Source organism: Carassius carassius, chromosome 18 (assembly GCF_963082965.1).
Source record: "Carassius carassius chromosome 18, fCarCar2.1, whole genome shotgun sequence".
Taxonomy (NCBI): Eukaryota; Metazoa; Chordata; class Actinopteri; order Cypriniformes; family Cyprinidae; genus Carassius; species Carassius carassius.
In genome coordinates this window covers 4,222,789-4,245,476 of record NC_081772.1, presented here as the reverse complement: position 1 = coordinate 4,245,476, position 22,688 = coordinate 4,222,789, and the positions used below count along the sequence as shown (strand labels likewise).

At 35.5% G+C, this 22,688-nt stretch overlaps 1 protein-coding gene across 3 annotated transcripts; it reads right to left on the bottom strand.

Annotated features, from left to right (window-relative positions):
• Positions 1-1,419: 1,419 nt before the first annotated feature.
• On the bottom strand, positions 1,420-20,941 carry LOC132092158 (glycerophosphocholine phosphodiesterase GPCPD1-like). 3 transcript variants are annotated; one of them, XM_059498258.1, is made up of 20 exons: positions 20,759-20,934; positions 20,070-20,157; positions 18,571-18,661; positions 18,392-18,476; positions 17,116-17,191; positions 15,484-15,525; positions 15,252-15,375; positions 14,715-14,940; positions 14,410-14,572; positions 13,513-13,642; positions 12,858-12,912; positions 12,670-12,762; positions 12,355-12,432; positions 12,224-12,263; positions 11,685-11,743; positions 11,456-11,521; positions 11,228-11,364; positions 10,075-10,210; positions 9,784-9,944; positions 1,420-1,631 (listed from the first exon to the last, which is right to left on the bottom strand). In XM_059498258.1, the coding sequence occupies exons 2-20, from the start codon at positions 20,116-20,118 to the stop codon at positions 1,448-1,450; spliced, it is 1,995 nt and encodes a 664-aa protein (XP_059354241.1). In that variant the 5' UTR covers positions 20,119-20,157; positions 20,759-20,934; the 3' UTR covers positions 1,420-1,447. The 3 variants fall into 3 exon arrangements, with proteins under 3 accessions (XP_059354241.1, XP_059354240.1, XP_059354242.1); XM_059498257.1 differs by lacking the exon at positions 1,420-1,631 and adding an exon at positions 2,307-3,793 and having other exon boundaries at positions 20,759-20,941; XM_059498259.1 differs by lacking the exon at positions 1,420-1,631 and adding an exon at positions 6,375-9,116 and having other exon boundaries at positions 20,759-20,940.
• Between the last annotated feature and the right edge of the window lie 1,747 nt (positions 20,942-22,688).

Below are 22,688 nucleotides of genomic sequence, written 5' to 3'. Positions count from 1 at the left end.
ATTCATTTAAAAAAAATTAAAATCGTTTTTAATTAATTAAATATTATTATTTATGCCTGGAAAATAACTATTTTTATTTATATTATTCAGTACTAAATATATATATATATATATTTTTACCATTTATTATCATTATAATTTGTATTGTTATTTTTATATTTCATATTTAACATTCAAAATCCAACCAAAAAGCACCATAGCCTAGCAATATTTGCAATACTAAATTAAGATTGGCCTATCAAATATTCACATTACATTTTTCTTTAAAAAAAGTGACAATTTATTCATGGAGAGTGAACAATATATTGGTGCAAACTGGCACCCTTTTCCTATAGTGCACTATAAGACTAGCAGCCATTTTAAAACCTGAATTTGTAGTGTGCACTTTCATTCCTATCCTATGTAATGCACTACTTTCTACCCATAATGCATCGTATTTGTAGTGCCCAAGCATTTGGTAATTTTGGGATCACCCAGAACAAAAGGAAAGACCCAACTTTCATTGTAAATAAATATGTATATTCTGGCTCTCAGAGCGTTGTTCTGGTTTATGTTGTCTGAGAGTGAATTCATACAGCAAGCTAGAGACCAGTGTGGCACTGAACAGCAAACATGCATGATTTTAACTGCATGTGCTGTAGTGAGGACAAGCAGAATAAATACCTGCTGAGAGACAAGATCACACTGACACTCAGTAGCATATACAGGTTTAATGAGGCACATTCATTCAAATATATATATCCCATTTACAGTAAAGAGCTCATGCCAACTTCTCATCTGAATAAAAAGATGATTCAATTTTGTTCTGCTGAAACCATCAGTTTCATTTAAGAATGAATTCGAGGATAGATACAGTATAGTAAAGAAAATATAATAATAAACAGGCGAGAAACATGTTCAAGTCACAAGTGTCTTTTTTAAAACCGAGATTTTTATTTTAAAGAGGCAGGCCTCACTCTTAGCTACTCAAATGCAGTAGCTATTGTTAGCTTTTAAAAAACTGGAATTAATCCGTTTTATTTGTATGGTATAATAATCCTGCATTTTTGTTGTTCAAGAAATTGAAATACTACGCTGTATTAATATTAAATACTTACTCCGATAAAGAAATCGATAAATACTTGAAGAGAAAATAATCAGGTGTTCCCCAGAAACTCTCAACAGAATATTAAAAATTACAACAACAAAAAAATTCTTGATTCTATACACCATTTTTTTTTTGCATCACCATATACAGCAAATTGGCTAAATTAAGCAAAAACGTTGCCTTTGTGGAAGTTAGCATTGTGTAATTGTCCCCAATATCATTCTTTACACGGTTATACTCGATTATAAAATATCTCAGGCTTAAGTTTGGCTTTAATGACGGAGTGCATTTGTGGCTTAGTTCTGGTGCTTTGTTGAAAGATTACAGACATAGAGTGAAAGTGGACAGGCTGTGTGCGTCTCAAGAGGAACTGAGGCCGGAATCGCACTCCCCGTTGGTCTCCTGGGATTTTCCTGCACATGGACTGGAGGAGCAGGGAATGCTGTAGGAGGAGCAGGCACACGTCTGAATGACCTCCTTTAGAGTTCCACCCTGTTCCTCTACTTTGAAGATGTTTGGCTGCTCGAGTTTGTCATCACAAATTCTGTGGACAAAGAAACGTTGCAAAACATTTTTTTAAGCTCTGAGTCAATCGGAGGGAAAGGAAAGGAGTGTCATCGAACAAGAAGTATAAATAATAAATAATAAAAGTAGCCATCCGGGGTGAAGGGGAGGGGAACATACCAAGGTTTTGACCAAAGGCAAAAACAAAATGTGAGTGGATTTTACTGTAGTTTTCAGTGTTTTATGATAAGCATCTCCATATTTGTGCCATATCATGCTTTTCATTTCTGCTACAGACCTTGGAGTAGACAGAATATTTAATATGACAAATGAAAACGAAGCTTTGAGCATTACAAGTATAGTCTGTGCAACGAACAAAATTAAAAGTCTTTGTTGGGCAAAATAACAACTCCAGAAAACATGGGAATTATGACAGTTTAGGACAGTGAGACAGGTTAAACAGACTGTGATTGTACCCCCATAGCCTCATTTTCATCCATATCAAATTAAAGTTAACATGAACAGCTGTCGCAACCAAATCTACTTCTGCAGTCTGAATGAAAAGGTATATACAATTTTAATCCCAAATTACAATTGTTTCCGGACTGGATTCTTTTAAAGAATCAATTCAGACAGCATGCAAGTTAAAATAAATACAATAAAAGACAGTCAGTTACTCCATAAAAGGTTTCTTTCTGCTGAACACAAAAGCAGATATAATACTGAAGTAGTATGTAAAAAAGTCAATGGGTACCATCAACTGTTTTGAAAACAACATTCTTCAAAAGTCTTCTTTGTGTTTAGCACAAGAAAGAAACAAATGGAGGTGAGTAAATAATGACAGAATTATCATTTTTGAGTGAACTATTCCTCTAAGATGACCCATTATTATGCCTTCTTTGTTATATAAATTGTTTATATTAAGATCAGGGATGAACACTTAAAAAACATATATTTAGAATTTCATGTTGACTTTATGATGTCTACTCTCACAAAGGTCAATAAATTAAAAACAAGCCACATTCTCTTTCAGAATAAACAAATCCAACCTCATTGCTTGGGACTTCTCACAGCTGAAAGAGGCTCTGGGATCTTATTTAGATTCACAAGAACACGATATTCATTCAATGTTTAGTCACCAGTGTCAGAAATTCAGAAAACATGATAGCATTTAAAGGATATCCATGGAAACTGGAACCACTAAATTAATTCATGTGCGCAGCCCCTTAAATATGTCTGACGAGGAAAGTCAAAGTTAACATCAACAAGTCTTCTACCACAATGTTTCTACCATCATGGTGTCAGATGATATATGTGTGATTAAGAGCATTATGCATACTGATGGGCTCTCTGTTGGCGCTTGGAACATTTTTGTTCATGTTCTTCATTATCCATTACAAATGACATGCCAAAACATGTTCAGTAAGCACTCAGCTATTAAAAATATATTCCATAGGCTACCTCAAGGAATAAAACATAATTTATTCAAGAAAAAGGAGTCATCCATTCTAAATGTTTGGGATTTATAATCTACTTTAATTATTCTAACACATTTTCATAATATTACAATAACAGACAATAATCGAATCTAGTTTAAGTAGGGTTTACTGGCACAGCAAATACGTTTAGGGTGAGATCATTCATATGTAGATAAATGCAGCTTTTTTCTGCCATGCCTTTATCAAGATCCTCAATCATGCTGGTTTGAGAGCAGAAGCCATCCGTTTATTCATTCATTTATTTATCCTTCAATGATTAAGTCATTGAGGTCCACTGAGGTTGATTCAAGCACTGTTAACGTGGCTAGTACTGATTCACAGAAAAAATTCACAGTGGAAATAAAACAAATGCACATCTGCACTGTAATTTGTGTGATATGGGCTCTGGGAGGAAATCTAGGCCACCCATATAAAGAGGAAGTCTCAAATGCTCAGAATGATGTAAAAGGCAGCTGAACCTCAACCCAGTGCTGAATCATTTGAATAAGAGCTACTGAAAAACAAATTTCCACGGTTTTACTGCCTCACATCATTGCTGTTAAACAATACGGTTCTCTTGGTGCTAGTCGGTGAGAATGATAAGTCAGGAAGCAGCCAAATGCCAATAAAAAAACAAAACAAACAAACAACTGGAAAACAGATGACATTACGGGCATCAGAGGACGTCGAAGCATTAGGCTTTGGAACCAAGCATTCATGTATTCTGAAAAAAAGAGGCAAATTACCATGAAAGGTGTGAGAAATATATATATTTAAAAAAAAAGGGACTAAAAGTCAATAAAGAGTCAATAATGCATAGAAATATTTGGTTACCAAGGAAAAATAACACGAAACTAATCAAAGGTTAAAATTGAACACTTTTCCAGACTGTCTGGTAGTAATACCTTATTATTGTATATAATTAGGGATGTAACGATTCACTTAACTAACGATTCGATTATCGATACCAATTTCACGATTCGATTTTCTCACATTTGTTTCTAAACAAAATTAGATTTAAGACACATTATAAATGAAAAGGTGTCCTTTTATTATTGCTGGAAGAAAATGCTGCAGATTTCTTAGTGAAATAAAATTTTAAAACAAACCCTAAATCTAAATCAAACAATTTATATTTTCATATAAACAAAGGCTATCTGTGCTCTTTCCATTCAAAATTAGAGGCATCCACTGCATTTGAATCACAATCCAAAGATGCTGAATACATGCAGCATGAGCAGTTTTTTAAATCTAAATTAGATTGCATAATTTGATATTTTAAAACAAAACCAGATTGCTCTGATTTTAGTTTTGTGAAACTATACTACGTGAAACATCTGCACAGAACAAAGAGCAGAAGCGCTGAATGAGATGCTCTCTGACAGCAGGTGGCGCGTATGGAGCAGCAGATAGAGCGTTTCCTTGGTTACCACTGTAAACAAAGCAGGCTGCGCCTAAGGCTCCGCTATACTTCAAACAAAGTTTATTTTCGTTCTTCATTTGGGGGCAAAAAGATGTTAAAAAAGGCTGAGCACCGGTATACTGTTTTTGAACATTCCGACATCTCCGCGCTGCTAGAGTTGGGGTGTAGATTAATGTTTTCTGACGCTTGTGCATATGCCCTTAACATATGCATTGCTTTTTAATTGATTGTATACTCTTTAAATTTTCTTAGAAAAACAAGAGCAACTGCACTATGGAGTAATTTTTATTTGAACACATGTATTTGGTACTTGCTAATCTTTACTCTTTCCTTTCATTCTTTTCATGGCTTTGGAAAACTTGTCTCAGATGATTCTCTATGTCGCTTTTTGCATAACTCCTGGTTGTTGACACCAAACTCCGCTGCAATTTCTTTCTAGGAATTAAATGCTTTCTCTGAATCTTTAAAGTCTCTCCGCCAGTGATTGTACAGGTGCAGATGTATTTGTGCCAGCTCAGCTATTCGACACTCCAGTGTATTCATGTTGCTGGTGACTAGGCCGGAGATATTTTTCTCTCTTGCCTGACCTCCGTTGAATGAGAAACGAACCGAAAAATAAAAAAATAAAAAAATTTGCACGTCAAAGAAAGTGGAGTTTCAGAACACAGCTACCGATTGCATAACCGCCATGGACCACTGGAATCTCAAAGATATTTAGGAGCCAAAACGAACTCCCCCCGAAAGTTTGCTTTGGTCAGCTGTTTCAAACTCCCAAAACGAACTCAAAACAAACTTTGTTTCTGCCAAATTTTGTTCAAAATGATGTCATATCAGTTCGTTCCCCACTTTTGTTTGAAGTATATCAGGGCCTTTTTATGAAAGCTGCTTTAAAGGTCCCCTAAAGTGCCTTAAAACACAGAGCATTATTCTATGTGGTGACTTAATTTCAACTGAAACAGGAAGAGAGGACGGGACATACTGAGCATCCCCGCTCCCTTTTTAAAATTGCCAATGGCGTTTTGATTATGTCTGCTCAGGCAAGAGACATTGAGCTTGGTAAAGCCGCATCTGACAGCCACGGTCTAATACATTACCCCCTAGATTCAATATGAAACTTTTAGTAAAACAAAATAGTGATCATAAACATGCTGAGGTTGTGTAGTTGTAAAAGTTTTTAATAAATGCTGACTCGTGCAAATGATCCGCTCTGTTCGATCACGTCTCTGGATTAGAGCCAAGAAAAGTCTGGGTGTGCGCTGCCACAGTTCGCGTGAAACAACGTGAAACCAGACCTCATTTGCACCAATCTAAAGCATATTTACACTGTCTGAATCATTTCCTATCACCTACATTATGCACTACGAGGCATTCACTGTACAGGACATACTACACTGTGAACAAGTGACTGATCTCAGCCGGTGCTTCAGTGTCTATAGTTATAGTGCAGGAGGCGGGCGCTTCAGATTCTAGAGAGCATTTGATTGGTCAGAAGCTATGATGAGAAGATGAAGTACGATGTGACGTCAAAATAAACGTTGAGCCATTTTGGCAGAAGAGATGAACTGCGAGCTTTGAATGCTTACATCTTCAAAATGTGAATTTTGTCACTGTTTTGAAGCACACTCCCTAACATATAACCTTAAGACTAACATATTGATACTAACACCCAAAAAACTTTCATTTTGATTTCCTGGGGACATTAATAAGAATTATACAGAGATGAGATGAAAAGAAAACATTATCTAAAGATTTATAAAGACAGTCAGTTGCCCTCAGAGATACATTCATATTAACTCCCATCCCCAAATGTATCGCGATTCGTTTAACATCTCAACTGATTTGAATCATCAGATATTTGTACCGATTTTCATCCGGATCAGAATCAGAATCAGAAGAGCTTTATTACCAAGTATGTTAACACACACAAGGAATTTGACTTGATGACAGGAGCTTCCAGTGTAGAAGAAAGTACAACATAGTGCAGACATAAATAGGAATAACACAGTCGGGATGTAATATAACACTAATATTTATAAAAATTTTAAAAAAGGAATAATTTTTTTTTAAATAATGTACTATACATACAAAAATAAAAGTATAGGGAAGAAAAAAGATAATTTTTAGATAAATGTACAGGTATGTTATTAGTGTGCAGATATGTTATTTACAAAGTATTCAGGTTAATATAAAAATTTCAGATAACTATGTTAGCTGTGATGGACGTTGTTGGTTGAATAAAGCCTGTGGAAAAAAAATAGTTTTTGTGCCTGGCTGTTCTGGTGGTCAGTGCTCTGTAGCGCTGACCAGAAGGCAACAGTTGCAAAAGAGAGTGGGCTGGGTGTGATGGGTCCAAGGTAATTTTGGGCCCTTTTCCTCACTCTGGAGATGTAAAGATCTTGGAACCTGGGCAGAGGGGCTCCAATGATCCTTTCAGCAGTCCTGACTGTCTGTTGTAGTCTCTTGATGTCTGATTTGGTAGCTGAAACAAACCAGACAGTTATGGATTAAAACATGACTGCCTAGATGGCAGAGTAGAACTGTTTCAGCAGCTTCTGTGGTAGGTTGAATTTCCTCAGCTGGTGAAGGAAGTACAACCTCTGAGTCTATGTGAGTGTCCCACTGTCATCCGCGAACTTCCGGAGCTTGACAGAGGTGTCATTTGAAGTGTCATTTGTGTAGAAAGAGAAGAGCAGTGGGGAGAGAACACATCACTGGTGCTGAGGGTGATAGTCCTGGATGTGAGTTTGCCCAATCTCACTAGCTGCTGCCTGTCTTTTAGGAAAGCCTGAAGCTTTTCTAGATTTCTGCTTCCTGAAGAGCCGACTCACGTCCTCTACACAGACATTAAGCACAGGTTGAATTGTGCAGGAAGGATGGAAGAGGGTTGCAGGGGTGGTAAGTGAATGTGTGAAATGCAGATCAGAGTGGATGGGGGGTGGTAGACTATCCTTTTCAGATCTGCAGTAAAAGACATTCAGATCGTGAGCCAGTTGTGGACTCTCCACAGACTGTGGGGGAGGTGTTTTGTACATGGTGATGTTGCTCAGACCAGTCCATACTGACGCTGGTTCGTTTGCTGACAGCTCTTTTCTCAGCTTTTCTGAGTAGTTTTTTTACCCACTCGCATCTCCTTTGTTAGTCTGTTCCTGGCCTGGATATACAATATTTTATCGCCACTTCTGTAAGCATCCTCTTTGGCGTGACAAAGCTGTTTGAGTTTCCCAATAAACCACGGTTAATTATTATAAAATGATAAGAATGTCCTGGTACAAACGCAAATATCTTCATAGAAACTTATGAAGTTATAGTCTCTGTGAGCTCGTCCAGATCAGTGGCTGCAGCTTCAAAAACACTCCAATCAGTGAGGTAAAAACAAGCTTGTAAATCACTCTCTGCTTCATTAGTTCATCTTTTAAAAGTCCTTAATACAAGTTTAGCTGATTCCAATTTCTGCCTGTAGGTCAGTATAAGATGAACCAAACAGTGATCAGAGAGCCCAAAAGCTGCTCGTGGGACAGAGTGATATGCATCCTTTATTGCTTTGTAACAGTGATCCAATATATTACTGTCCCTGGTGGGATAGTAATGTGCTGCTTGTATTTTGGGAGTTCACGGGAGACATTTGATTTGTTAAAATGTACAAGAATTATTAAAATTGAGTCTGGGAACCTTTGCTCCATTTCAGTTATTTGTTCGGCCAGCTGTTGCATCACGGCGCTCACGCACACGTCCGGAGGCACGTACACATTCATGAGAATGAAAGAGGAAAACTCCCGCAGTGAGTAGAAAGGTTTACAGTTTATGATGAGTGCCTCTAAGTTAGGACAGCATACCTTTTTCAGCGTTGTTATGTCTGAACACCAACTTTCATTGATGTAGAAACACAATCCACCACCTCTCGTTTTCCCCGTTAACTCGATGTGATCTGCTCTGAACAGCTGATAGCCCGGCAGATGAAGCGTGTTGTCTGGAATGGCCTCACTCAGCCAGGATTCAGTGAAGCACAGTGCAGCAGAGTTCAAAAAGTCCTTATTGGTGCGAGTGAGAAGAAGAAATTCATCCGTTTTGTTGCGTTTTCCTCTTCTGCGTCTGTACGAACAACACAGTTGTACTTCCGACTAGAATGTCCAACAAAACGTCTGAATAATCAAAACCCGGAAAAATATTGTCTGGGATGTGTTGCCTAATGTTAAGGAGTTCGTCCCTGGTAAAACTTATAGAAGAAGAATGACAAAAAACAGAACAAACTAACAAAAACAACAGAAGAATTGCGTGTCCTGGCCACCATTTTGCGGTGCCACCGGATGTACCGTATCGCGGTGAATCGTTACATCCCTATATATAACTACTGTATACATGTATAGAAAGTACATATTTAAGTATTGTGTGTGTGTGTGTGTATATATATGAAAAATATTGATTTAAAAATTCATTCAAAATTGCTAAGAAAATAATTATCACAAAATAAATGAAAAACTATACTAAACAAAACAATAAAATCCTACAGGTTCAGAATGAACAGAGGTAAGTACATGATGACAGAATTTTCATTTTTGGGTGAATTGTTTCTTTAAATTTCAATAAACAGCAACAGAGTTTCTCTAAGCAGGTCTTGAGGGTTTTACTACAGCAGAGAAGGAACAAAAATACAGAACAAATATTAGCTGAACTGTCAGAAACTGCAAAAAAAGACCAGCAAACACAGCATGTTATGTTAACATCTGTCAGTCCTTGAAAGACCTCAGAACTGGTTTTACTGGATACATTTTACAGCTAAATATTTTCACTATACATACACAGTGATTTTTACACAGCCAGAGGTTATGCCTGATTGTAACTTATTGAAAAAATGCATAAATGGCATAAAGTGCATTACATAAACTCAGAACATCGCTGATTAGATTAACCTTTACCCAGAATCAGGGAAGGGCCATAAAGCACATCATTTATACATAAATGCATGCACGATCATTGATGGTGTTGAAAGAGTCAACATGGCAGTCAAATTATGCATGACAACATCACCTCTTGTGGGCTTATGCATCATGTTCTTATAGTTTTTGTTTCTTACGCCAAAAACACAAATGACCATTTTCCACCCCTTTTCTTACTTAGACTGATATTGCTACTGTTCCTTTATGACTAGCTGATTTGGTTTTCACATGTGAAAAGTTCAACAATATATTAATATTTTGTCAATATGTTGTGCATGCAAACATTTAATCAATATTCTCATCCCTACTAAAGACTGCTGTTGGAGGAACTGTACAGAAAGACAAATTATAGCCCACCTGTCGTATATGAGGCCATCGATGCCCTGTTCCCTCAACTTCATCCTGTTCTCATGGTCATTGTTATAGTCGCCCCAACAGAAGACCACCAAACCTTTAGACTGAGCCTCTCTGATGAATTCCATGTTTCGCAAGAGCTCATCAGTGTGTGCACTGATTCCCTGTGAACACAAACAAAAGTCCTTATTTAGTTTTTTTTATGAAATTTGACATGGCACAGTTTGATGCTGCCAAACTGTCTGTCTCTGATGTATCAACAGCTGTGCTGTCACCCCACACACTTTCTCTTACCAGTATGTTCTCACTCTGAGCAAAGCTCATGGCGATCTTAGTGGTCTTACAGCGGATGTCCATGAGTTCAGGGTATAGGTCTGTCACTCCTTGGGTCAGGAAAAGGATGGGGTATTTGTTCTGTTTTTGCCTCACCCTGAAGAAGACAACAACACTCATTTAAACTTAAAAACAACATCAAGGTTGACTTTTTACTTCCTTAAAGAAATAGTTCCCCCAAAAAAGGAAATCGGCTAAAAACTTACCTTCTAGCCATCCAAGATGTATTGATAGTCTAATCAAAACAGATTTGGAAACATTTATCATTACATCTATTTGCTCACCAGTGGATCCTCTACAGTGAATGGGTGCCGTCAGAATGAGAGTCCAAACATCTGATAAAAAGATCACAATAATCCACAATATTCCACTCCAGACCATCAGTTAATGACTTAATGAGAAAAGCTGTGTTTGTAAGAAACAAATCCCATCATTAAGGCATTTTAACTTTAAACCATTGCTTCTGGCCAAAATACTAAAAGTCTATAATCCATAATAACGCTTCCTTCAGGGGAAAAAAAAAGTCACCTGTTGTCCTCTCACATCAAAATCTGACAACATATTTGTTAAGAAATGCTTAAACGGTGCTTGATTTGTACATATTTCTCTCCTGATTCAGACTGGATAACTTTTTCACCGGAGAAAGCAATATTGTAGATTATGGACTTATGGTATTTTAGTTTGAAGCAACAGTTTGAAGTTAAAAACATCTTGATGATGAATCTTGATGCTTGTCACAAGCACACAGCTTTTTGCTTTATGACACTCATTGAAGGACTGGAGTGGTATGGATTACTTATGGGTTATTGTGATGTTTTTATCAGCTGTTAGGATTCTCACCCATTCACTGCAGAGGATCCATTGCTGAGCAAATGATGCAATGCTACATTTCACAAACTCTTCTACATCTTGGATGGTCTGAGGGTAAGTACAATTTCAGCCAATTTTTATTTCTAAGTGAACTATTTATTTGATAAATGTCCCTGGACTAATTATACATTTGAAAAAACATATTGTTGGTTTAAACTGTGCTTAAATTGTCTGCTATAGTAAAAATATATAACCTTAAACATCAGTGCATTTAAAGAATATGCATGTGAACAAGGCCTCTTACATTGTGCAAACATCAGGATCAAAACATGAGAAGATTATTCTTCTTTTGCCAGCGTTCTGCAGTACACAGGTGAGGATAATGTCCAAGAACTGGTTCATGTTAAAGTAGGTGGAGAGTTTAGCATCCCAGGAGCCATCCTGTTTAGAGAAACAAATACAACAAGGGTGCTTTTCTCTCTGGTAACTCTGAGATCAAACCAACGCACACATCACTTTAGGCAATACAAACCTTGAACTGAGAAATCCACTTCAGCTCAATGTTGAATCCCACGTGATCTGGAACAGCCTGGAATATCTGGAACATGATATCGAATGAGATAAGCAGTAGAGGTGGGCAATATAAGCAAACATCTATTAAAAAGTTACTTAAACTACAAAAAAAATTTTTTTAAGTAACTTAAAAAAAAAAAAAGATTCATGAGGTCAAAGTTTTATATGAAGAGCTAAAGATGTCATACCTGTGAAAGGGAAGGGAAAGGCTGGTGCTCATCTATATACTCTTCTTCATCCTGCAATTCTAGACAAAGCAACACCACACAAACAATATTTATCTATTCAACAGTTTACTCTTTATTTACAGCTCAACAGAGGCTTGTGTTTTAAGCCTTAAACCATACCGACCAGATCTGAGATAAAATAACACTGATTTACAGCAAAACAGTATTTGAATTACCCCATTATGCATTAAATAACTGTTTTCTTTTTTGTCATTGAATGTATTTAATGCACATCCTAAATGAACTAATGTTAGGTGAAATAGGCATAAAACATTGTTTAACAAACTCAAAGCTAATGACTAGTCTGTCTTGAAAGATTTCATTCGTATCGCTAAACCTGACTATTGCTCTCTATAGGTACACTGTTCTTTATCAACACCTTTACATACAAAACAATGCACATTAATCTTTCATTAAGGCCATCAACTAGTTTGACGAGTAGATATATAATGAGCTGCATTTGTATTGTAGTTTTGTGATATAAATCAATCAAGTTCTACCTTTGTGGTCATGAACGTCCAAGGCAGTTGTGTGGACGAGCTGAGAAAGACAAACCCATCAATCAATCAATATCAGAATGGAAATAATTGCATTTCATTGATCAATAACAGTAAAAGAATTTGAGTCTTACTTTTAAAAGCTGAAGTTGATCAAACGTAAGATCCTTGACAGGAACTTCAAACAATACCATTGATTTCTTGTCATTTTTCTATAAAAGGACACAAGAAATGTAAAGCACAAAGGAGATTATCCTTATTCCTTTTGTTTTGCAGTTTTAATCAGAGTTTATGACTGTTCAAATCTGAATTTGAAAGTTTTAAGTAGGACGTCTTCAGTGGGAGTGAAAACAAAAGGTACACTGAAGAACACAAAAAGAGTTGTTAAAATTATAGTTCAAATAGTGACTTTTCACTGTCAAGTAATAGAAACCAAATGTGAATGCTACCTTTTTAATAGAAATGCAGCAGGTGAGATCGTGGTACACAATTGGAACTAAATCTTTAGAGAGATGAACATCAAACTCTACATAAGCAGCTCCCTGTGGGGGAAAAAAACAGATATGCCTTAGCCTTATATTTCATATAACAAAACTTCATGTATTTTGTATGAGTTGCATTCTTCATTTACACTCACATGGTTGGCCGCACTTAGAAATGAGGCAATTGTGTTTTCCCTGATCTTGTGATGTCTGAAATATAAGAGAATCATATTTTCTTTCAGCAACATATTTATTTCTGTTAAACATGTACTTCTCTCTCAAACTCTGTTCATGCAGCAACCCTCAGTTGTGCTTGTTGTGTTGTCCTACTTTACACTTTACAGGCTGTGCAAAAATTAGAGAGTCAAAATAAACCTTAGATGACTGAAAAGCAACATTTATTAAAACTTAAAAAATAAAATAGGACTGATGAATATGTGATTTTTATTTATATTTTTACTTATAAATTCAGTTCAAATTGTCAGGGGATCTGAATGGATTTTACTATTGTGAAATAGTAATTGTCTCTATTTGTAATTGAAAAAAGTTTAAATTTAATTAAAAAATATGAATTCGTAAGACCTTTTTTTTGCATTGTGACATTATTATTATCACAATAAAGCACAAAATTTGAATGGTCCTGAAATACCAAAAAAAGTGACACAGACATAATTTTCCCCCTCTGTAAAAATCTTGCACAGATGCCTTGTGGGCCTACCCATAAGGAAAGACACTAAATCAAAGCGGACAGACTCAGGATTCTTGTAGATGCATGCCAACATGCCGATCATCCAAACTGTTGCTACTCACTTGGGAGCAAGTGTGCTTCCTGCTCCTCTGTGTCCAACATCCAAAGCGCTCCTTTTCTTCCAGTATTTGGTAAAAGACTGCCTCATATCACACTGGAAGCCTTGGATAGGACGTGTCACCAAGTAATCCACTGAAATCACATCAAGAATAAAAGCATTTACATTAGTCGATACTTAAGTTTTTACTTTAGTGAAGTCAACACTTAATCGGTTACCCCATCCCAAAATGAACAATTTAAGATATTTTGGATGAAAACCGGGAGGCTTTTTACTGACAGATGAACTATTCTGACGACGTCTATTATACTTTTCTGGACTTTGACAGTGTAACTCACTTGGCAGTCTATGGGACAGTAACAATCCAAAATATCTTAAATTGTTTTCCGTAGACGAACAAAGCTTTTACGGGTTTGGAATGACATGGAGGTTAGTGATTTATTACAAAATTTTCATTTTGAGGTGGAGTATGCCTTTAAGGCTTAAGGCTACGTGTACACTATTGCACTTACAATTTAAAAAGTTTAACTTTTGCTATGTCGCTGACATTTACACTACCCTGACGTTTTCAACTGTTGAAAAATTTAAACTATAAATGCTGTTTTAAAATGAAAACGCACTAGTGTTAATGTAGCATACAATTAATGAAATTAGCACATCAATAAAAAAATGATATAATAATCGCATTATCTAGCTACTTAGCAACAATTCAAGCAGAGTGGACCTTGCCAACATGAGAAACTTTACCCTTTATGTACATAGTCTGTGACGTGTTTACAGAAGCAAATATTGTGTGCATGCAGTGGAAGAACAGATACCATCATGGGCGGCAGGAATGTGCATTAGTTTTATGGTGTACAAATGAGATTTGAATATCAGTGCATTTTGGTACTGATTATACCTCTAACTTTTCCAATTGTCTGTCTGGCATTTCGGCTCATGATGGGTAGTGTGACCACACCCTGATCATTACCGCTCTCCACAAAAGTAGATGACAAGAGGCATGCGATGCCCACGTGGCCTGGATGGACATCACCCTGAACCACGGCCTCACTCAGGTCCTCCTAAACAACAATGATGTGACATAACAGCCGTAAATCAACAACAGGATTCATGCAAAATGAATGTAAAAAAATAAACATACAAACTCCATCAAAATGCTTTGTGGTGCAGTTGTGGTCAAAACAATACCAAAGATTTCTGTACCTCAAAGAACTCAAAGGTGAGCTCTAGGTTGTCGGGGTCCATGGTGTGAATAATGTATTCAATCCACTGCGAGGGTTCAAGGGCATATCCACATTCTGGCTGGGAATGACGAGACTTATATCCGCTGTCACTGATCATACTGATCTCCAGCATAGTGGATATCTTATGCTGTGATGAAGGGCTTTCCTCTTCGTCCTCCTCAAAACCATCCAGCGTCAGCTTCAATCTAAAGCAGCCATTGATTGGATGAATTATATAGGCATCAAAACAGTGTAATGTGAATTTGATAAGACAAATGTTTAGTTTAGTATGTGGGCTAGAAGAAAATATAGTGCTTGAATTGGAAAAATAAGCTCTACTAAACTGCTTGCAATATTTAGCATCCCAACCATTAATTAACAGATCAATTTGACTAGTAATTATTTATATTATAGAACTGATTTCTAATTAACTTTTCTAATTAAATGTGACTGACTGACCTTGAGATAAGTTTTCTAAAAGTTAAATATGTATTCTGTATTCTGTGGAGGATATTACCTGAAGCGTGATTTCTTAAATTTTTTCTTAGTAATAGATACCGGAGGTTTCACAGAGTAATGAAGCCTGAGACGAATTTCTGTCTGGCACGTCAACCAACCAGAGTCCACACACTCAATCCCACCTGCAGATCAAACAAAATGTATTTGCATATTAAAGTAAGATGACATGATATTGTTTTGTTTTGCATTAAAACTACAGTTCATTAGTTCATATAGTTCATATAACTCACTATGGATTCCAAAATGTCCATCGTCGATCACAAGCTCTGGTTCTGTAAGACATTACCAAATTTAATGAGGAAGGTGTTACACACCTGCTACACATCTACAAAAGTTAAGAGGTACAAGTACAGAGCAAACACATTTTTCAGTGCTGGCATGAGACATGCATTTTCTGGTTTGTTTCTTAAACAATCAAATTATACAGATAAAATAAGTGTTCAGTTTGCTCTGTACTGGCTGGTGCTCTACACGTTTGTAGCCTGTATATTATATAATTTAAGAGTAACACTAGAGATAATTTTAAAAGGATTATTACTTGGTTGCCAAAAGTTAATAAACAATAATCGAAAGGCATAATTCAGCAAGTGTTACCATGCAAGCAAAAATTTTTGTGGCAACACAAACACAAAAAAAAAATGCTGAGAAACTTGTAAGGAACATAGAACATAACACATCTGGAGCAAACAGTTACATGATTAAAATGATGGACCCTTCCTACCAAAAACAAAAACAAAACAAAAAAGTATAGATGCCCTTAAAATATATTATTTTGCATAGTGTGTTAAATGCATGCGTGTTAAATTCCATGTGTGTTAAATGTGGGTTGTATATGTTAATAAAGAAGTATTAAATGCAAGTGTGCATTTAAAATCAACTCAAGATAATATAAGCAGTTATTTAACAAAAAAAAATTTACAATTAAAAGAAAAAAAACATGTTTTGTGCTTGTAAATAAAGGAGTGTTTAATGCATGTGTTCTTTACATGGTTTAAATATAAAAATGAACTAAAAATTATTAATAGAATTATTCAAAAAACGTGTTGTGCAGCGTGCATGCAAATAATGTGATTTAAAATAAAAAATGTTAAAAATCAACAATTAAAAAGATTTAAAAACAAAAAACTAAACTTTTTAAAAATAACTGAACTCAATTTTAAAGTGGCTAAGTTAGGGGAAGGCAAAAGAAAAAAAAAGCATTGCTTGTCAAACCAAGAATGCACCAGTGAAAACTGCTTTGTTCTGTTTGTCTATGAGGAGTAATAGCTCACTAAATGTTAAAGGTTTCTAATAATTAAGTTCCATTAGATTCCCTTAAGTGGCTTTTACTGACATTACATTTGTAAGTGACAAATGACACTAAAATCAACATTAAAGACAACATGAAATCTAAATTTACTATTTTCTTTAGAACATGCATAAATGATACATGCACAATAAGACTTTATGTATAGTTTACATTTATATAGTAAATAGGGTTATTTACTTTGAAAAATAAATGTTGCTGGCCTTAATATGCATGATGCATTTTCTCAAGAAAATAATGCGGGCAGGGGAAAATAATATTAACCAACAACAATCATGGCCATTCTAAGATCCAGCGTTCTGAGAGGTCAAATTAAGTCCACATAACATTACTTTCCACTAGTTTCATTAATGTTGAAAAACATCATCTATATTTCAAACTTGAAATGTGTTGGGAATGTTTCATGTTGTCTTTAAAAAGCTGAAGTCAGCATGTATTGATAACGTACACCTAGAGTTAAACGTGACAAACTGATCTGAATGTAATCAGAATGAAGGAAGGGGTCTACGGGTTGCATGATACACTCAAACGTGTGGACTATTCTGGGATCAGATACCTGAGGGACTCAATGAGCGTGGCAGCTGATGGGTCTCCCATCTACTGACTATGACTTGACATGGCCCACCTGCATTCTGTAATTCCAAATGGGGGTTAAGATTATGGACAGATTTTGGAAAAACAAAGCCCACTTTGGCCATTCGAACCAAAGTCTCACTCCCGAAAAAAGAATATGAGATATAGTCACCACTTTCTGCCAGCCAGCCAGTTGGTTGACATCTGAAAAGTGGACTGATTAGTCAGAAGAAACACATTGGCATTTTTCAAAGTGTTTAACTAGAGATCTCCAGGTTATTTATATATGTAAAAAAACTTTGAAAATCCTTGTACTTACCCCCTTAAAATGAGATTACATTTCTGCTAATACTTCCCTAATCATGAATACCTTAATTATTGGTGAAATATTTCCACTATAAATTCTAAAAGAATATTTCTGGCCGTGAGATAACAGCTAAAGTGTAAATATTACGTATGAAGGACACAGCATGTTAGGAAAGGGCTCGCAGGAAACCTGTTCCAGAATTGTCATTTCTCCTGTGAGGAGAATGACCTGGAAATCCCACACACACACACTCACACAGAAGGATTTCAGCAACTTAAAGAACATTACAGTTAATTACTTGTCCCCTAAAAAATAATGATGATTAAAAGAAAGCCCTTGAGGAATGTTTGAAAAAGACATAACCCACACATCCCACATGTGAAAGAACTCACTAAAGAAAATCTAGTCATGCATGTATAATAAAACAGCTGGACATATTCAAGAAAATCACAAATGTATATCACAAACAATAGATACTGCATAGATTCTGATATGCCTTTAAGAGGCCGTCCACGCAGAACAGATTTTTAGATTTCAATGTGCTGCTTTTCCATAGTTTTTCTATGTAAACACTTGCTAGAACGACATGTCTAAACACGAGCTAGAACGACATGTCTGACCGATTCTGATCATGTCTCTTTCGGCGTCTCGAATGACACAGCGCTCTAAAAACACAGTGCTCAGGTTAAAGAAGTTCAACTTAAAAAAAATAAAAACATCTCCTACTGCTTTTTCCTCATTCATCGTCTCATGTTTCTGAATCTGTTCTATGTGAATGGACTACAAATGAACCAGTAATGAACAGAATTATAAACAACAACATTTAAAAATAAATACACAAGCTGAGACTGCCCTTTAAAGGTGTTGGGTAATCAATCCATCATTAGTCCTTAATGTGTGTGAACCTTCCAGGAATCACTTCTACTTGTTTACAAGGAAAAGAAAATCTCACCTTAGATTCCAAAATGAATCCCTTGAAATAGCGATATTTGGTTTCACCCCCTTTAGGAACCTGAATGCTTGCTCTCCACAGGGTGCTGGGGTGAGACCAGACACATAAGACAAATATGTTGGTCATGGGTAACTAAGTTTGTGCTGGAAGGCAAACATAATATGTCATTGCACTTGTACCCATGCTCCTCTGCTGGCTGTAGGGTCACGGCTTTTTGATGACACCAGCTGCCCAGGGTTTCACAGCTGCCAACCACTGCAATCACCTCACCTGATAAAGAAACAAAAAAGTTCATGCTAAGCAAACGAATGTGTCTCCAGGTGATACAGAAGAAATATTACATTCTTTTCAACACTTTAAGTATCATATGTCAACATTTGTCAACTTAACAACCGAAATACAAAAATATACATTTAAATCAATAATAATACCAAAGGTAATAATAACAATAATATTTAATTTTTCAATTTAATATATGTAAAAAAAAAAAATTAAGTTATTCGAGGATTAATGTTTTTTAAAATGTCCATTTATATATTTCTGATTCTGAATAAGTATAATAATAATTCATAAAGAAATAAAATTACTTTAATAAATGTCGGCATTTGTTAAAAATGCAAAAAGGATTAATGATCTATCTTGAAGTTAACATTAGCTTAACAACACTTATTACTAACTAAACGTTACTTTATTCAACCAAATATTACATTTCAATTGTCAACATTTTATAAATGCTTTATAACAACACTTTAAAAAACCTATTACTCTGTGGATAAGCATGTCTGCTAAAATAATAAAATGTAAATGTAATTTATAACAGAATAACTTGAATTGATATCATAATTACATTATTACATCGCATTATATAACGATTTAAATCACATCAAACAATCTACTTATATAACTATAACCATAAAACACGGTAAAACTGAGTTGACCAAGTTTTAAACAGCATACAAACCAAGTGACTAAGAAATCTGAAATTGTCATTATTTTACTCAAGTTCAACGGAATGTTCTCAGTTTTATGAATAAAGCATCAATGTAGCAACTTCTTTAAATTATATCATCCGGAAATATATATAGCAATTTGGTCAGATATTCCCCAACACACTCCAACAATTCCAAAATGTCACATTTACATTATTTTAATTAGACTGTCTTGATTGTTTTTATTAATAAGAACTTTTAAAATTACACAATTAGTATTAAGTGGCTAAGAGATATGTCAAAAGATAAGAATACATATTTCACAATTTAACTTCTGATTGATAATACTTTAGAATAATGGTCCATTAGTTAATGTTAGTTAATTCATTAATTAACATGAACAAACAATGAACAATACATTTATTACTGTATTTATTCATCTCTGTTAATGTTAGTTAATGAAAATACAGGCATTCATTGTTAGTTCATGCTTATTCACAATGCATTAACTAATGTTAACAAGCACAACTTTTGATTTGAATAATGCATTAGTAAATATTGAAATTAACATCAACTAAGATTAATAAATGCCATAGAAGGATTTTTCTTGCTTAGATCATGTTAACTAAAGTAGTTAACTAACATTAACATTATTCTAAAGTGCTACCAATAATACAAAAAATGTTAATGATGACTTATTATTGAAAGTTACACACAATGTTAATGTTTTATTTAATTATTCCTCTTACCCACTGCTGTGGTCCCTCTGACTGTCAGAGTGACTTTAGTGCTGTCCATGACTCACACTCAGGCAGTTGGAGAAGAGAATGAAGTGACCTAAAACACAGGGAAAAAAACACATCTGATCCCCGGTGCAAAACAAATCTAAGCCAAGTCAACAGCATCAGCTGATCTGTGGTCTGATACCTGCCTGACTGTAGAACTGCTGTGCACTTTTAGAATCCGTTACATTATACATGCATCTAAATACGCCCTAAACATCAACAAAAATATTTTCTAATACTGAGAGGGAAATTATGTTATGGCAGATCCTTGAATGTAAACATGATCTTGAGAGCTGAACAGAAGCTTTCACCACGTTTGATGAAGCTCAACTGTTTGAGTGGAGAAAGCAAAAATCAACACGGTCTGAACCGGCTGCAGCCGGTTACTGTCAGTAACAACACCCGGTATCCTAGAGTGTAGCTCAAGCATAGCACGTTAAATTGCCTAACGTTACATACAAAAATCCTTACGTTCTAAAAACGCTTCCTAGATAGGGACCCCAGTAGGTTTTGAGACGCAGCCAATTTTTGATTACTTTTTTTTGGTGGAGCGAAAATGTGCACATGGGTAGCGTAAACCGAAATGTTTAGCGTACTTTCAGTGTCTAATCCAGTCGATACAGTAATTTAAAGCATGATAACATGACAATTACCTGAGTTTAAAAACAAATATCCATTCTCCAGTACTGGGAAACGTTATCGCGCGCTGACGTGCCCATGTTTACACGCAAGCGGATCTCTGCGAGCCCTGTTAACAGTGAACTATTTCTTAAAATAAATTTGTCGAGGTATTAGGCTTACAATTATTACGTATATCAGTTATGTGAATCCATGTGCTGGTTGAAATAAATAATAATAATAATAATAAAATATTTAAAATAGCGTTGGCAAGCATGTGATTGGTGGAAGAAATGATTGACGTTCGATGGGCGAGGCTTCTTCCTTGACGTACGTGTTGGGTGGAGTTTACAGTCTATAGTAAAAAAAGAGATTAATATTAAATAAATTAAAAAACAGCCATTTTTTATTTTTATTTTTCCCATTTTAGCTTAAGGCAATTCATGACATTAAAACAAATCTAGATCGGCGATTTTAACGATGGTAGGCTCTGCTTGATAAGTATATTAATTGCTTTATAATACAGTGTTTCTGCTATAGTATTTTTATATTGAGAGTATCCTTGCAGGAAAATAAATTAACTGCCATCCATTTGGGCGTATGACCATTAAACTTGAACACACTGATACTTCTATAGCTCTCTGGAAGGGGTCAGAGGTCACCCTATACAGTTTTTCCACATATTGAGACTTATTCATTCCATAGCTGGTGCCCAATCAATACATTAAGCAGATAAAGTTATTTTGCTCAAAGAAACAGGGCAAGTTATATTTTGAAACTAAAATGTAATAGTGTGTGTGTGTGTGTGTGTGTGTGTGTGTGTGTGTGTGTGTGTGTGTGTGTGTGTGTGTGTGTGTGTGTGTGTGTGTGTGTGTGTGTGTGTGTGTGTGTGAAATTGAAAAGGATAGAAAGGTCAGATGAACCTTGTAACTTGTAAAATGAGACTTTCCCAGTCGCCCTTCTTTCAACAGAACTGGTTGCATAATGACGTGCCTAAGCAGCAGGAAACAACACAGTCTGGAACTCTGAGTTGCATAACAGAGGTCAGTCAGGCACATGCATGTTTAAGAAAAAGTTTATGGGAAAACAGAGTAATAGACAGAGTGAGAAAGTTCAGAACATCATGTCATGAATTCATGCAATGCAAAAGATAAACTATATCTTCAGTCATAAATTACTTTTGCTGTGTCCTTGATTTCTTTATGATGGATTTTTGCTGTCCCCGGTAGCTCTTCCTGTTTCATGCATGAGCCATTGAGAGATAAAATACAATTGGTCTTTTGAAAAGAGGGCTATTGCTCTCAAAATGGTGAATGCTGGGTGAGCACAATGGAATGGATGAGACTGCAGGATTATAAATATCTAATGAGTCAATCTCTTTCTCTCTTATACCATGTTTTCTCCCTCCCATTTGCCTTGTGTATGTGATAATAGACAGATAATAAATAAAGTGTGCACCTAGAACCGGTTTTAAATGTTGAATTAGTACAGTGTCAATTCACCCCCAAACGCATACAAAAGACAAGAATTATAATGAAGCTATTCAGAATGCAATTAGTACAAATGATGTTTTCTTGGTTATTTTCATGCTTTTATTTTTCAAGAAAGGAGAAGAAGTGAGAACTCTGGACAACCTCTTTGTGTGATAAAGAGCGCTGAGTTCTACTTTTCAATGTTTCAATACTTCTTTTGGAAATATGCTGGGAAATGTGATTAAGGGTTTTTTCTGTCTGAATAAGCCTTTTAATACAAAGAGACTTTTACAGAATAGTATACGTGTGTGAAATTGAAATGTTTAGAAAGGTCAGATGAAATGATAATGGAGACATTGTTAATACAAACATTGTTAAAACTTTTAATACACAGAGACTTTCACAGAAGTACATATATTTTTTTGCCTCTATTCAAAAAGTAGTATGACGAATGAAAAACTATTATTAAATATTTCTCTTTAAATTTGAACTA

Excerpts from the sequence above, each read along its gene's own strand:
- LOC132092158 (XM_059498257.1), bottom strand. The coding sequence starts at position 20,118 with ATGGACAGCACTAAAGTCACTCTGACAGTCAGAGGGACCACAGCAGTG. Across the intron at positions 12,433-12,669 it reads GCTGCATTTCTATTAAAAAG|AAAAATGACAAGAAATCAAT; the intron begins GTAGCATTCACA and ends GTCCTTTTATAG. Across the intron at positions 11,522-11,684 it reads CTTTCCCTTCCCTTTCACAG|ATATTCCAGGCTGTTCCAGA; the intron begins GTATGACATCTT and ends ATCATGTTCCAG.